The following is a 15,270-nucleotide window of genomic DNA, read 5'->3' on the forward strand; positions in this document are numbered from 1 at the left end:
AAAACATTTTGCGTTACGATAAGCAGGAAGTCACATTTCATTGAAATGTCAACAGACTACAATGATTAGCTCATTATTATTCAAGGGTGTGGCACCCACTCACCCACAGGCCTATTACAGATCAGTGGGTAGGACTTCACTTGCAGAAACTGAAATCAATATCCGCCATCTTGTTTGGAAGCTAAGCTAACAAGCCCTGTGGAGATAAGAAGTTATGATAATGATGGAAGAAATTAAACATGAGATGGAAGAAGAGGATTTAGAAATTCTGCTGCTCGAATCCGATGTTCGTGGCTATCTTTACGAGGCGCAGTATAGTTTAGAGCAGCTAAGGCTGATGGAGGAGCAGGAGACGCCGAGGCGGCGGCCTGTCACGCTCGAGGACCCCGCACTGACTCTGGCGCTGGGCGGATTGCTGTTGCCTGTGCTCTCGCTGCGTGCTACGACCTACGGACACAGAGTCCGTCTGCTGCAGAGAATTTCAACGATGGCAATTTCTCTGAAAAAGCTCTGAATCAGACGAGCACACGGACGTTTGTGTTGTGATATTTTCGCCTTCAGAACATCCAGGTATAATGCTGTAATTCACCATACAGAAATAAATACAAACGCGGAGTAATTCACTAATGTGTTTACAAATGTAACGTGAACTGGGTTTGTTGTTGTGGGAAGAAAGAGGCATGAACCGGCGAACATTTAAACATTTTAATAGTAAAATGAACAAATACAAAACAAAAGTAAGCCAGCGTTACACACAACAGAAACAAATAAACATAAAATCAGGCCTGTTTCTCTCTCGATCTGCCGTCGTCGCTCCCCATTTTATGCATTCGCTCCTTCGTGAGAGACGCACCGGCATGCGCCTAACAGGTGTCTTTCATTATCACTCACGCCACCGGCCTCATGCAGCGCGCCGTCCTCTTACATCCCTCGCCCTCAATCGTCCTGCTCGCCACAGCCAACTAACTAGACATTTTGTTTGAAATGAATTTCAAACTCTTACTCTGGTGACAGCTAATGTTAGCGTTGTAGACAGAAGAGTGAATTCTCTGCGCTGTTGCGGTAGATGGGTGGGTTAGTGGCTGTGGCTTGTGGAGCTGTGCAATGCAGTGGCATTCGGGGTACTGTAGTTTTTTTAACACAAATGCGCCCCTTGGTTATTTTCTGTCTTTTCTCGGTCAAGAGGGCACCAAATTAAAAAATTATTTTACATTTTGACTACATATGATCCACTTTCAATAAAGATTAACGTTGCAATGGGTGAAATGCTCCTTTAAATTTTGCTGCGCCATCATGATGTAGCTAAGTTTATCATTTAAATGCGTTTTTAAACATTGTGGTTTGGATACAAATTATTTCAAACTGCTCAGGCACAGTGAGCAGCGGGAGAGAATTCATTTTGTAAATGCTGGTTTTGAGACAATGGTGAACTTGAGACGGTTTTGCACAGCGCACTTGAATCCGACTCTGAGGTCTCAAAGTGACAGACGCTGCTAATAAAGCTGCTGTCGCCATGTGCGTCAATAATGTTAATCAAACATCAGAAAGAAAGTAATTTACTGCAATTGACTAAATTACTTTTGCAAAATTAAAGAGCATATTGCAGGTTAAAAAAAAAAATCGAAATTTATAGATAACCTTGTATGAAAATACCATATGAAAAGTTAATGCAGGATTTAAAATGTTTTAAAACAACATAAGGGCACTAATTTAGAAGATAAAGTGAGCGTTTCTTGGACTGCTAGTAAAAAACGCTTTTTTTTCAACATCGTCATTTGACGTCATATCAGGGAGCCGCAGCCTCGGCTCAGAGGAGAGTAGGCTGGTGTTCAGTGAGAGCGCTCGTCAGTCAGTGTGCTTTCGTTAGTTTTTGGATTTTAATATATCATCGTCATGGTAAATTATTGTGTTTGTGGAGATTGCAAAAACTCCAGCCTGTCAGGACTTCAAGATGGAGTCCACAAGTTTCCATTACAATAAAAGTGACGGTGCTATATAGCCTATCTTTCGTTCCTGGTGAAGTTTGAGCAGGTGAAGAGACGGGATTTCTCTTCTGCTTCGGCTCGGAAAACGCGGTCGTGTGTAGCGTTCACTTCAGATCAAATGATTAGCATCCCGGCGATATGATGGAGTTCAACATGGTATGCCGAAGCAAGAATATTGATCGTCGTATACTACCAATGGCATCAAATAGTGGTATATAGGTAATGTAGTCATGTCATGCCCTAAATAGAACTTGTAATTGAAAAACAAAATTGGTTGTTTAAATACTCAAATCTTTAATGTTCTGTTTATGTTATAACCTAGGTGAAAAATATGTATTAAAAATTTACCTGAGTATAGCCTATGCTTTTAGTATAGAAATATTATAGGCTACTCAAGTAAAGTTTTTATACATTTAATAGTATATAAATCTACCCTAAACATACTAATGTCTGCTGGCCTGTTATAGGATCATAATAATCTGTACAATATTGTGAGCACAGTGTATATCGTTAGCGAACGTGTATACTATAAGCACGTCTCTCACCTAAAAGGCACCTGTCCTGTTCTCCACTGCTTCTCCTCACACCACAGCTCAATTTTTCTCTGACCATTCTGTCTGACATTATCATGGCCTGTCACTGATCTCTTTAGCATAGCAGGCTCATAACTTTATGGCTTGATCCGTCATACGAGTATTTCCTCAGCGTCCGAAATGTCATGCGATCCATTGTTTTCCTGTTGTGTGAATCGACGGCTCTCCCGCTCATTGCGTCACGCCCGCCACGCCCATTTTCAGACGCGGAAGTAAAATTTTCTCACAAAAACGACTGCAGAAGCTTCTATAGCGTGTTTATGCGTATATTTTAAAGAAAATCTAGTTCCTACATTGTTTTTCTATGCATTGATTCGTTGGGTCCTCTAACCTGCAATATGCCCTTTAACAAGAATGAATGTTGAATTTATAGTGAAAACCATGTATTGTATATTTGATTACTTTATATAATATAATATTATTCAGTGCTTTAAGTTTTTCATAGGTCGAATTATTGTGCCTTTATTCTATTTTAAATTGTGACTCTTGTCATCAGTAAGCTTGAGATTATTTTCTTAAGCTACTATTATTTTTTGGTGATATTGAAATTGGTCACAATAATTATGAAATTGTAGTGGCAATAGTACATTTTGATATGGTAAAAAAAAATCGTGTTAAAAGTAACATAACTTAACTGTGAAGTATATCATTGATGGATAAAATGACTCAACAATATAACATTTATATTGCTGCAGTAACTCATAGCCCCGGGGCCCAGTGAGCTCTTAATACGGCCCTGTATGCGTCACACTTCACGTAATCACGTTGATCCAATCGGAGATTGGCTTAGTTTCATTCATGCTTCAGCGACGCTACGCTGAGGGGCGTTCCCCCAAAGTGTCACTTTGACGCAGTTCTCGTTCCCTTCTCAGGGAACAAGGGTTACAGTCGTAACCCGAGGACGTTTTTAACAACATTAGAATGATGTTTAAAACAATAAAAGCGATCAAGTCTGGCCATTGACAATAAATTGTCTTTACAATGAGTTCAGGTGTACTGACTTTGATTATCATGTAACCCTCTTCACACATCATGTAACTCATGAGTCTCTAACAGTTGGATCAGGTTGGTGCGAGAGGCAGGGTGAGGCTCTACATGATTCCTGTCACACTCTCTGTACAGTTCCAGTCTCTGCCTACAAATAAAAACTCTTTATCATTGCAATCTCTAATTTCATATATTACTCTTTTAACAGTCGACCTTTAATAATTTCTTCACACTTAACAGATTGAGGATTAAAACTTTTTGAAAAAAGAACACCCACTCCACAACTATTACTAGTTTTGTGACATCACCCTAAAAAAAACATCACTCTCCCATTCTCTCTTCCAATCAACTTCATTATCAAAAGTAGCTACTATGTGTCTCTTGTACAAATTAACATCCATTTTTTTAAGGGAGCAGTCTGAAAAATGAAGCTCTTTTTCTTTCATCTCTTGCTCCATTCAAATTCAGACTGCCTATTTTTAACTCACTCATAAAAAATAAAAAAAGAAAACCAAAAGAAAAAGAAAGAAAAAACTCATTTGAAAAGCTAAACATATTAGTCACCTTCTAACTGTCTTTTAGTTTTCAAAACAATTTTCTTTAAGCGACACAATTCTTGATCAGTAAACACTTTCTCCCCAGCACTTTCAGAACTTTTTTGAAAATTCTTAACTGAATCAACAAAAAGTTGAAGATCAGAAAATGCACACTTAAGTTTAACATTTCTAGCCCCTTTAGTACTCCTAAGAAACTTCTTAATACTCAACATAGAGTATCACTTCCTTCCAGGGGCAAGGACTGTGAGGAAACTATAAGCTGTGTCCCAATGTGAAGGCTGCATCCTCCGAAGGCCGTATTTGAAGGATGCTTGGCCGTATTTGAAAGCCGACTGCGTCACATCCGCGCTACGAAGGCTGTCCCAATTCAAAGACTGCACCCTCCGAAGGGCGCATTTGAAGGCCGATTGCGTCAGCGCAGCGCGATGAAGGCTGTCCCAATTCAGTTATGCATCCTCCGAAGGCCGTATTCGAAGGCTGGTTACGCAACCAGCCATCGCGGCGCGACGAAGGCTACCCTGATTCAAATGCGACGGCCAAATGCACCCTTCATTTCGCCGAGAAAGAGAGGATACTTGTGCTGCGTTCCAGTCCAAAATTGACATGCCCTTCACTCGCTAACTTCCCTACATCTCGTTCACTCGGATGTGGGTCATTGCTTACGATGCACAAGTGCCCACTACTGGCGGAAACTGCATTGGGCTGAAGTGGAACGTCCTAAGCCTTTGATCACTTTGAATCAGCTATGAGTTGATTTATTATTTACTTTTTTTCCCTTTAATAATATGCTGTTTAATGCTGTTTAATACAGCATCCATGTATATAGGTGTGTTTTGGTCATTTTAAAATAAAGAAATAAATTATAATTAATATATCATAGAGTGTTTGCTGTGGTGGTGATTAGACGATCTGTGGTTACGTCACAATCATACTGCATTGTGGACAAGACTGATTTTTTTGGGGGTCAAGTGACCAGAGAGTGAGGTGTTAGACCTAATTAATATATGGGCTAATTAATAAATAGCCAATTTTGCTTTCTTTCTCTTTATTCTTCTCATCGTCACCTGCTCATTAATCTTACGGCTTCCATTACACAGACATTTAGAAATAAAAGCGTAAATGCTTACTTCCTCCATAACCACACAAACATTAGTGCAACAGTTTGCTGCATATGTCATTGTTGTTCTTTTGCGCATGCAGGTTAGTTTGAAACATGCAAACAGTTCACATTAGAATCAGATATAGGTCACATTTTAATAGGTAATGTGAACAGCCAAACCAAAAATCGGATCTGAGCAAAAAATCAGAATTGAGCATTAAGACTTGCGGTGTGAACGGGGCCTTAGATGCCTGAAGTGTACATTTGAAGTAGACTCGCTCCCTCGGTCTAAATCGAGGGAACGAGTGCCTGTCCATATAAACTTCCCTCGTTCACTTCACAAAGTGGAATTCACTTCAAAATGGTGGCAGGGATTCCCCCGAGGGGAAGTGCTTAGGGAAGTTCGGAAGTGCGTGTCTAAAAGTGGACTGGGTCTGGAACGCAGCCATAAATGGATCCTACCCGATCCTACGCGGCCTATCCTACCCCACAAGTCATTGCACTGGTGACGACAGCATTTTTTTTTTAAGCGGCCGAGAGTTCGGTGGTGGACGGCAAATTCACATTTAAATGTAAAAATGTATTGTTTTCATTAATCAAATAGCCAGAGAAACCAGTGTTAACAGCCAAAAGTTTTTTCTTCTTCTTTTTCCATCAACTCATTCGTCACCATTGTGTGGCTTTATTTGTCTTGTGGAAACGCAAAAACGGAAGAAAAAAAACATTTATGTACATTATTCATAATTTATTATTTTATGCAACTTTAAATGTGTTAAATAAAATAATTCATGGCTCTGGACGTTGTTTAATTTTGTAATGGCATCTGAGTGTTTGCAAGGTTGATACATTTAAACTGTAGGATTGCCTGGTTTAGTGTAGTTTAATGTAAAACAATGCATAGTGTTGCTGTCCGTGAGGGGAAAAAGTAGGCTTCTTCACATTTACGTGAATAGCCTATGAAGTAGGCTGTGAAGTTCATTCCCCCACTGGTTATTTTGAAAATTAAAGGAACAAAATGTTGGTCTATTGTCACGACTCACAATATTAATTGTTGTTAACTACAGCTGCGTCCCCCCATATGAAAGTGCGCATCTGAAGCGCTCGGACCGGTCCACGGACGGAGAATTCGCACTGTGCATGAGAAAAATGCTAACTTCCGGCTTGAGGGCGGATGTTGGGTACTTCGGTTCTGGTTGCCATTGTTTACATCAGTGGACCGGCTATCTAAAGCTTAGCTATCTAAATATATTTGTCTAAAACTATGTTCGTTTGTTCATTGTCAAGTCAGTCAACACAGTTTTCACTCATATTTGGGTGGAGCCAGGCGCTGCTGCATTGTGAAAAGTAAACAATATTTCACATCTACTTTTTGTCACCGCACCCAAGCAGTCGCTTTACAGAGTGGAGCATTGCGTATCCATGACAACTAGAGGGAAGTTTTTAGGCTACTAATTATTTATTATTTTATACCCTTTAACCAGGAGAAGCCCCTGGGGTTAGAACCTATTTTGCAAGGGAGACCTGTTTAGAAATATGTGTGAAAACAGCCTAACTTGATAACGAACGAACCAACGTTGGATACCATTACATGACATGTAGTGGTTGTCAACACTGATCTATATAATGACATTCTATATACTGTAGATCAGTGGTTGTCAACAACATAGCCTCCGAACATCATAAAACAATGGCTAACACAAACTTTTCTGGAAAATGCACTTTCTAACGCATAATCTCGACTTTTATAATGTATAGAGAGATAACATAACGGTTACCAAATAGCATAGCTTGAGTACGTAGCATTGCAACCATAATGTCCGAGTGATTCCACGTGTATGTACCGTATGTACACGCCGTCAAATGTCCGAGCGAAACAAAACAAAATGTAGATCTACATCTGGGGAGCGATTTTTTCATAGGATGGTAGGAGTGACGGGTAGGTTTAGGGACGGGGTTGAGGTAGGTCGTATGCAACATATATATATATATATATATATACATACAGTAATAACATTAAGTCAACGGCATTCATAAACACGCTGAAAAGAGATTATGCGCGTTGATAGCATGCCGAAAATACGTGATACGTGTCATACATGCACAATTTCATGAGATCAGTCTGAGCATGGATATTGTTGTGACTTAACGTTCCCTTCAAAATTATGCAAATACTGAGAGATGTAATATTTAAACCCCTTCTCTCTTGCTCTGGGGAGCTGGAGAAAAATCATTAGCCAGTCAATGAACATAATCGACTGTAATATTCGGCAAATGTTCAAGACATCTGGAGAAATATACATCCTCTACATTGTCCATCAGGCTACTGGAAACTAGACACCCCCTATCGGTTTCGCAGCCGGAAGTAGCCGTGCACATAGTCTATTGTTCTTTCTTGGCGCCAACTGTGACCGACAGCTGCCGATGACGAGCGGAGTAACGTTACCGCAACCTTGCACTGGACTTTTTATATTCAACTGGTTTTAAATATTCAAATAGGGTTGAAAACCTGTATAAATATATTCACCATGGTCCATTTCTGTACACAATTAAAAGCACTAGCCAATGAAATCAAATAAGGTAGCCTGTGAATTACACTGTGCAAACCACAGTAATAGACCAGATGAAGAAGGGTTGGCTCTCAGTCTCCACAGTAAATAAAATATTTGTTTTATATTATATATATATATATATATATATATATATATATATATATATATATATATATATATATATATTGCTGTATTGTCTTTTTTTATTTTTATATTTTACTGGAGGACATGAGAGCAGGGCCCTGCTCCCTCCAGTAAAATATTATATATTAAAAAATGACAATAGCCAATTCTGTCCCCATAGCTGTTTACTCAATTGTATTAAATGAATGATCAGGGTGGCAGCTGTACTCTCGCACTGTTGCTTGGCGCCAGGAGTGGTAATCGGCAACACCTGGTTGCGCAATTAGGAAATCCCACGAAAGCTACATGGTAGCTACGTCCTTCGAAGGCCAAATAGGCTGCATCCTTCGCGGTTTGCAGCCTTTTTTTTCTTTTCTTTTTTTTTCCTTTTCTTTTTTTTCTTTCTCATTCATCTTAACTCATTTACCATTGCGTGCTTCATTTGTTATGTGGAAACGCGAAAACGACATTATAGCCTACATTATTTCTTTATTAGCCCTATTCATTATTTCAATATTTTATGCAACTTTAAATGTGTACATAAAAGATAATTTATGGCTCTGGATATTTGATTATTTTTGTAAGGGTCTCTGAGTGTTTGCAAGGTTGATATATTTAAAGGATATACTTTTGTGTTTAAAGTAAAATGTTGCTGTCCTGTGAGGGAAAAAGTAGGCTATAGGCTAGGTCTACTTCACATTTGTAGGCACATGAATACGAACGCAGTATGAAGTTCCTTACATTCTCCCACTGGCTATTTTAAAAATTAAAGTAACAAAATGTTGGTCCATTGTCATAATATTAACAAATTGTTGCTAACTACAACTGCGTCCCATATCAAAGTGCGCACCTGAAGCGCTCTGACAATTCATGCTACCCATCGAGATTTGCTACTTACCGGTTATGCACATGTGCAGACTCACAGTTTTTTTTTTTTTTTTTTACAAAAGGTACATTTTCCTGTTACAATGTATAATTTCTATAAGAATGGGTCTATAAGAAAATGGGTCTATAAGAAAAGGTGTACTTTGACAAGTCAAAGATGAATATTTTATGATCATTTTTACTTTTCACACCGTTTTAAAAATAAAAACAGTCGTCTACAGTATACAGTAGCTCCTCATAACTTAGAATTGTATTATAATTGTATTTCATACGACTAATCGGCATTCTGTGATCAATTCGCGCTACGGTAGCATTTTTCGACAAGGCAGCAAAAATCGACAGAATGGTGGTCTAGCCTGCGGAGGGTTGTTCTTGTCGCCTAGCAACTGTGACTGACAGCTGACCACGACGAGCGGGAGTAAGGACGTTTGCACTGGACTTTTTATATCCATCTGCTTTAAAATATTCAAATAGGATTGACAGCCTGTATAAATATATTCATCATGGTCCATTTCTGTAGACAATAAAAAGAATACCCTACAAAATCGCCTACAAAATCGCATCAAGGTAGGCTATGATTAACATTTGAATATAGGCTATGTGTCTATGTTTTTTTTTACCATTATGAATATTTTTTTAGGCTATTTCATTACATTATTTACGTAAGTTAACACCCAATATTTGAACAGTTTAGAGTGTAATCTGGCTATTCAGGACGCAGCCTCTTACTATGCAGTAAACCAGCTCTGGCCAACTTTTAAGCCGAAAACATATATATTGTACATATATATATATATATATATATATATATACATATATTTTGGGAATTGAAATTATGTGATATAATATATATATATATATATATATATTCACATTGGGACACAGCTATAGTCACATTGGGACTTCACATTGGGACACAGCTATAGAGTCCTTCACATTGGGACACAGCTATAGAGTCAGTATCAGAGCCTATCTCAGCATCACTATAAGAAGCCTGAGAGCAACCATGAAGAGGCAATTTCCCCATTTTTCCAGAGATTTGAAACTCATCTCTAGCTTTTCTTTTCTTACCATTATCTTCAGATTTGTCATCAAATTGCATCTCACCTTACACCTTGTTCAACAATTGGTGCAACTTTGTCAAAACTATCAACAAAAATCACAACTCCATTGTTCATCCTAGACGATTTAATGCTATCATAACCAATAACTCCTCCAACTGCCAGAGCGCAATCATCCACAGAACAGTCTATAGTTGGGCAAAGTTTAAAAGCATGTCGACGCGTAAGCGTTTCCAGCCCAAAACCTCCCACACCATGAACTACCGCCACCACCAACAAACTAACCCAATTAAAACACACCACTAAAGATAACAAATGCCTTAAATAAAACTAAAACAACAAAGAAAAAGAGAAAAAAAGATAGAAAAAACACTCATGCAAACAACACGCACGCTCCAGTCTTGCATCCACTCACCCAACTTCCGCTTAGAGAGAGAGAGAGAAAGAAAACTCAAAGAAAATTACATTCTGAAGATTTAGTCATTTAGATTGCTCTGAAATCCCTCGAATCTTACCTATCAGCACCACAAGTCTTGGTTTATCTTGAGGTCTCATCTGATATAGGGTCACCTCTTCATAAATGGGGAACTCATTCTCTGCAGACTCCGCTGAAAGAGACTCTTTGGTAGAACCCTGATGATCCTTGCGGCTTAGCCTGAAGCTTCTCCTTAGACCAGCTGTGAGAGCAGAACGTTTTTCCAATATCAAAATAGGAAAAGAACATCTAAAAAAACAAGATCAGGCATAGACATGACAGATTTGATACAAAACATGATACAAAGATCAGACAATAAGACAAGGGTGGAAAGAGGTGCATCCTCCAGACTAAAAATATCACGTCTCTCACACTGCAGCTGATTTTATGTAATAGCTTCATCTCAGGGTCAAATAGCAGCACGCTGTTCATCTGCTTTGTAGAATTTAATAGCACTGAATAAGTTAAAGCTGCAAAGCATCTATTTACCTTACAAGTATGAAAGAAACATGGTACCTGAGTAAAACTCCCAGGAAAAGGCCTGGCCACAGGATGGTGCCACCGCCTTACACTTTGGAGAAACTACAACTAATGTTAGACCACACATCCAGCATAAATCTATAGAGACTATCATGAGCTATCAGCCATGCCAAAGCCTGCGTGAGCCATTAGCCCAAAGCAATAGTTCCCTTTCAGTCGAGAACGTCAGACGTAGTCGACATCGAGTGAATGAGATCACGCCAGGGAGCCAGTCATCTTCGAGTACTATTGAACGAGCCAATGGAATTTGGCATGCGTGATTTGCAGCACACACAGATGGAGGCAATCTGACACACCGCCGCCGGGGGCAGTTCTTCCGTCTGCTCATCCCTGAGGGTGTTCCCCTGCCACTGCCTTCGCAGCAGACTCCAGCCAGGCCTCAGGAGCTGGCCGCAGTAGGGACGTCCAGCCCACTCCAGGTGTTGCCAAGCCAGGTGGCAAGCGACAGCGAAAGTATTTCTGAGCAGGCTGCTCAAGGATGGAGGAGGTTGCTCTTGGAGTTCTTGGAGAACCAAGAACTCCAAATCAGGCTGTCATGAGGCACTGATAAGCCTCATGACAGCCTATGGCCCAGGAAGAGTGGAGACTCCATCCCCAGGCAGTCCAGCTGTTTGGGACCACTTCGGGGCCCCACAGTTACATCTGTTGCCCCTCCGGACTCGTCCCTCCATCAGTTGTTCTTTTTTCTCATGTCTGAGTGGAAATCTCTTAACACAGAAAAAACTCTGGCCACAACTGGCCCCGGGGCCCCTCACAGAAATGCTTTCCCCAGGGAGCCTTCTTACACACAATTGTGCTAAATCAGGAAGGAAATGGAGCAGGTCTTGCTAATTGCCCCTTATTGGCCCAACCAGACCTCTCATCTTGACAGCCCTTCCTGACTCCTTCCTCCGAGTACATCCTCAGGGATGGGGGATGATGGAACCTGCGTGATGGCACAGGCATGAAGGTGTTCGATCACTCCAGAGCTTCTTTACTGCAAATGGGTTGGAGTAAGGGCTGTCTCCTCCACCTCAAAATGTAGTTGTCTCTGTATTGCTAGCTCCCTTCACATCAAACCAGTTTCACTGTAAGCCTGGTTCGAAGTGTCGGCTTGCTGCGCCATTTCTCTCCTGTGGACTGAATACATGTGCAATTCTTGCTCCAGTAGAGCTCCGCTTATTAGCTGAACCCTGTCGAGTTCCTCCATACCCTTTGTCAACGGACGTGGCGGAATGTCCAAAGCCAGGCCTATCACTCGTATGCATGGAACAGCAGTGACTTCCTTGGCCTAAGCCCTTCCATCTCCACCTCAAGATGGGGAAGGATCAGGAGGCGTTTATCCAGGCACTAGAAAGTGGCAGCAATTCTGGCGTTTTCAATGGTGATCCCATTCAGTCTCCTGTCGACTAAGTCTGACATTCTCGACTTAAAGGGTACGTCCTGGTTGCGTATGCAATCCACCGTTCCCTGAAGGAGGGAACAGAGGACGTAGTCACCTTGTCACTGCTGCTGGACCCCCGCTGACTCCGAGTTTTGCTCAGCTCCTCAGCGAAAAAGCAACTAGTGCGTGCACCGTATTTATACAAGCGCTGCAGGTACGGATTGTGTGATGCAAGTCACGCACGCCAAATTCCATTGGTTCATTTAATAGTACTCGAAGATGACTGGGTCCCTGGGATGATCCCATTCAGTCGACTCCATCCTCCATTCCCTCCTTCAGGGAACGGTGGGTTGCATATGCAGCTAGGATGTTCCCTGGCTATAGCAGTGCACCTGTGCTTTATACTTAAATGAAAAGTTCATCCAAAAATAAATGTTTCAAATTGTTGTTTTTCCTATGGAACCCCATTTCCATCATATAAGGGGAAAAAAAACATGCTTTGGTAAATCATAAATATGAAATAAGGTTGAAATTATTCTCAAAATGTTTGTCATAATTGTCTTTCTATGCCATAATTATGACTTTTTATTTTTTTTCTTATGTGGCAGAAATGGAACAATAAAACAGAAATCCTGAAGAACGTACTGGCCGCTTTTTTCCATAAAAAGAAAAAAGAATAGGGACTGGGGCAATCAAAATCCAAAATGACAAAAAGCACCATTTAATTGCTCATACTCTGAATTCACATGCGTGCAAATATGGTGCCTTTAGACGAAATGTGTCAGGTTTTATTTCAAAGTGACATGACAAATCATTGTCTCACTGAAAGTGCAAATGAGACATGAGATCTACAGGGGTTGGACAATGAAACTGAAACACTGGCCAATGTTGGAGGTTTCACATCTATATGCCTGGCGGCCAATCTTCAGAGTGAAGCACGGGTGGATCAGTGATGGTTTGAGCTCCAATATCATGACAATCCTGATTGTATTTGATGGACACGACACTGCCGAGGACTACCAAACCCTTCTGGAGGATCATGAGCACCTGATGCTCAAACCGTGTATCAGCATGATCATGCACCAACACACACAGCAAGACTTGTGACAGAAGGGTTTGATGAAGATGAAAGTGACGTTGAACATCTCCCATGGTCTGACAGTCACCAGATCTGAATATTATTGAGGTGTTTTGGAGGAGCGAGTCCACCAGCATCATATAGTGACCTGGACACTGTTCTGGAAGAGGAACGGCTCATAATCCCTCTGATCACTGTGAAGGACTTCTATCTGTCAATTGGTGCTGTATTTGGATGCAAAATGAGGCCCTCACCATTCTAACAAATTATTGTGTTGTAAGACCAGGTGTTTCAGTTTTTTTGTCCAACCCCTGTACATCAAATGGGTAGATTATAATAATTGCTGTATTATACTATATGACTTGAGAATTCTTGGGGGGAAAAACAGCAAGCATATTCTTCCACATTACTTCCACAGAAGTAAGAAAGGCATTCAGGCTCAACCAAAATATCATGAAGATGACAGAATTTTCCTTTTTGGGTAAACTGTCCCTTTAAGTGGTAAGCGGCGCGCCACAAAGAGTAAGCACAGAAAAATCCTCCTCTTAGCCAAAAGCACACACACACAAAAAAAAACAAAAAAAAAACATTGAGACTAAAACTCAGAGGGAGTTGTCCAAAGTTAGCAGCAGAGCAGTGGGCTGTCAAGATCTGACCAATGGCTGGTTTCTTAGGATGTGAAAAGCACTTGATTGCTGTGAAGTTCACCGAAGAGCTCACAATGAACACAGATGTTATTTAAAGTGATTAACACCACAAAACAAAGCACCATCCAGAGCCAAAGCCATATGGAGTGCATTTCAGTGTGTAGGGTAAAATCTCTCACCTACGTGCTGTCCACTGACACTGCCCTCACTCTCACAGTCCTCTGGAGGGTGGGTAGATCAGGAGAACACAACAGATGAAAGGGTACATAAACAAGGGGACAATCAGTGGGGTGACGGGATATAGAGATTTTACAAGGACATTTTGTAGGTCAGAAACTCAAAGGTCAGAGTTATTGAAGAGACAAAGAGAACCACAACAACAAAATGAAGCAGCAAGCACTGAGCGCAGGGATTTCAGCATCTGTCTTTCAGTTATTTTCATGGACTAGCCATGATTCTAAGTTAGTAACTAATACCCATCATACCATTTTAAAGACTTAAGAATGATTTTGAAAAGAATTTCTAAATATTTTGATTTCGTTAGGTAACACTTTATTTTAAGGCTTCACGGTTATAGTGTAATTAATTACACAAAAAAGCAATACTACCAATTTGAACTAATTTAGTAAGTAATTTGAACTAATTAACAATCTGTACTTACTACGGGCTTAGGTTTATGGTTAGTTGCTTTTTTATTTATTTGAACTACTATACTAAGTAGGCTACAAGTTTGTAACAAGGACACTGTAAAATAAAGTGTTACCATTTAATATTTCATATTTAATGACATTTTGTCAAAATCACCTACCTTTTTCACAAGATTGTTCACCTCGGGTAAGCAGAATGAGGAAACAAACACAATTGCTGTAACATGAAAAAGTATGAAAAGCAAATTAATATGGAATATTGCAACTAGTACTGTCAATTCTAATAGGCCTGGTCAAAAGTATAAATTCTAACCCTTCATTTAAACTATGCTGATTTCTATTCTTAAAATCCTACAAGCATTTTAAGTGAATTGTACAGCACTTCTTGCAGATGGGGTGAGTTATGAATTGAGTACTGAATGTGATGAGATACTCGTGACTCTTATGAGTCTGTATTTAGTGAATCAAAAACAGAGCTCAACCAGCATAATCCCATTTCAGAAACGAATGAACTATGCACTGTTTTTTTTTTTTTAATGGACTGACCTGTATATATTACAGAATTAGCAGAGAAAGAATATGTAAGTGCAATGAACATTATAAAGCTTAAATGGATAAAATCTAAATTGGAATCGAATTGAGAACCTGAATCGATACAAAAATTTTAAACATTTGAAAGCG

At 40.0% G+C, this 15,270-nt stretch overlaps 1 protein-coding gene and 1 long non-coding RNA gene across 7 annotated transcripts in view; one reads left to right on the forward strand and one right to left on the reverse strand.

Moving 5' to 3' along the window:
• Positions 1-15,270, reverse strand: part of mpp3b (MAGUK p55 scaffold protein 3b) — a 113,584-nt gene that overhangs the window by 28,715 nt on the left and 69,599 nt on the right. For 2 of the 6 annotated variants that reach the window (XM_089121873.1, XM_089121874.1), the window contains exons 12-15: positions 14,751-14,771; positions 14,122-14,163; positions 10,831-10,902; positions 10,355-10,516 (exon numbers count right to left, since the gene is read on the reverse strand). In XM_089121873.1, coding sequence (XP_088977999.1) covers positions 10,355-10,516; positions 10,831-10,902; positions 14,122-14,163; positions 14,751-14,771 — 297 coding nt within the window. The remainder of the gene's footprint in view (positions 1-10,354; positions 10,517-10,830; positions 10,903-14,121; positions 14,164-14,750; positions 14,772-15,270) is intronic. The other 4 variants (XM_089121875.1, XM_089121876.1, XM_089121877.1 and 1 more) reach the window with 4 other exon arrangements.
• The window catches only part of LOC148971454 (uncharacterized), a 53,284-nt gene that overhangs the window by 17,867 nt on the left and 20,147 nt on the right, over positions 1-15,270 (forward strand). The window lies entirely within an intron of this gene.

Source organism: Pimephales promelas, chromosome 17 (assembly GCF_988280905.1).
Source record: "Pimephales promelas chromosome 17, fPimPro1.hap1.1, whole genome shotgun sequence".
Classification (NCBI taxonomy): domain Eukaryota; kingdom Metazoa; phylum Chordata; class Actinopteri; order Cypriniformes; family Leuciscidae; genus Pimephales; species Pimephales promelas.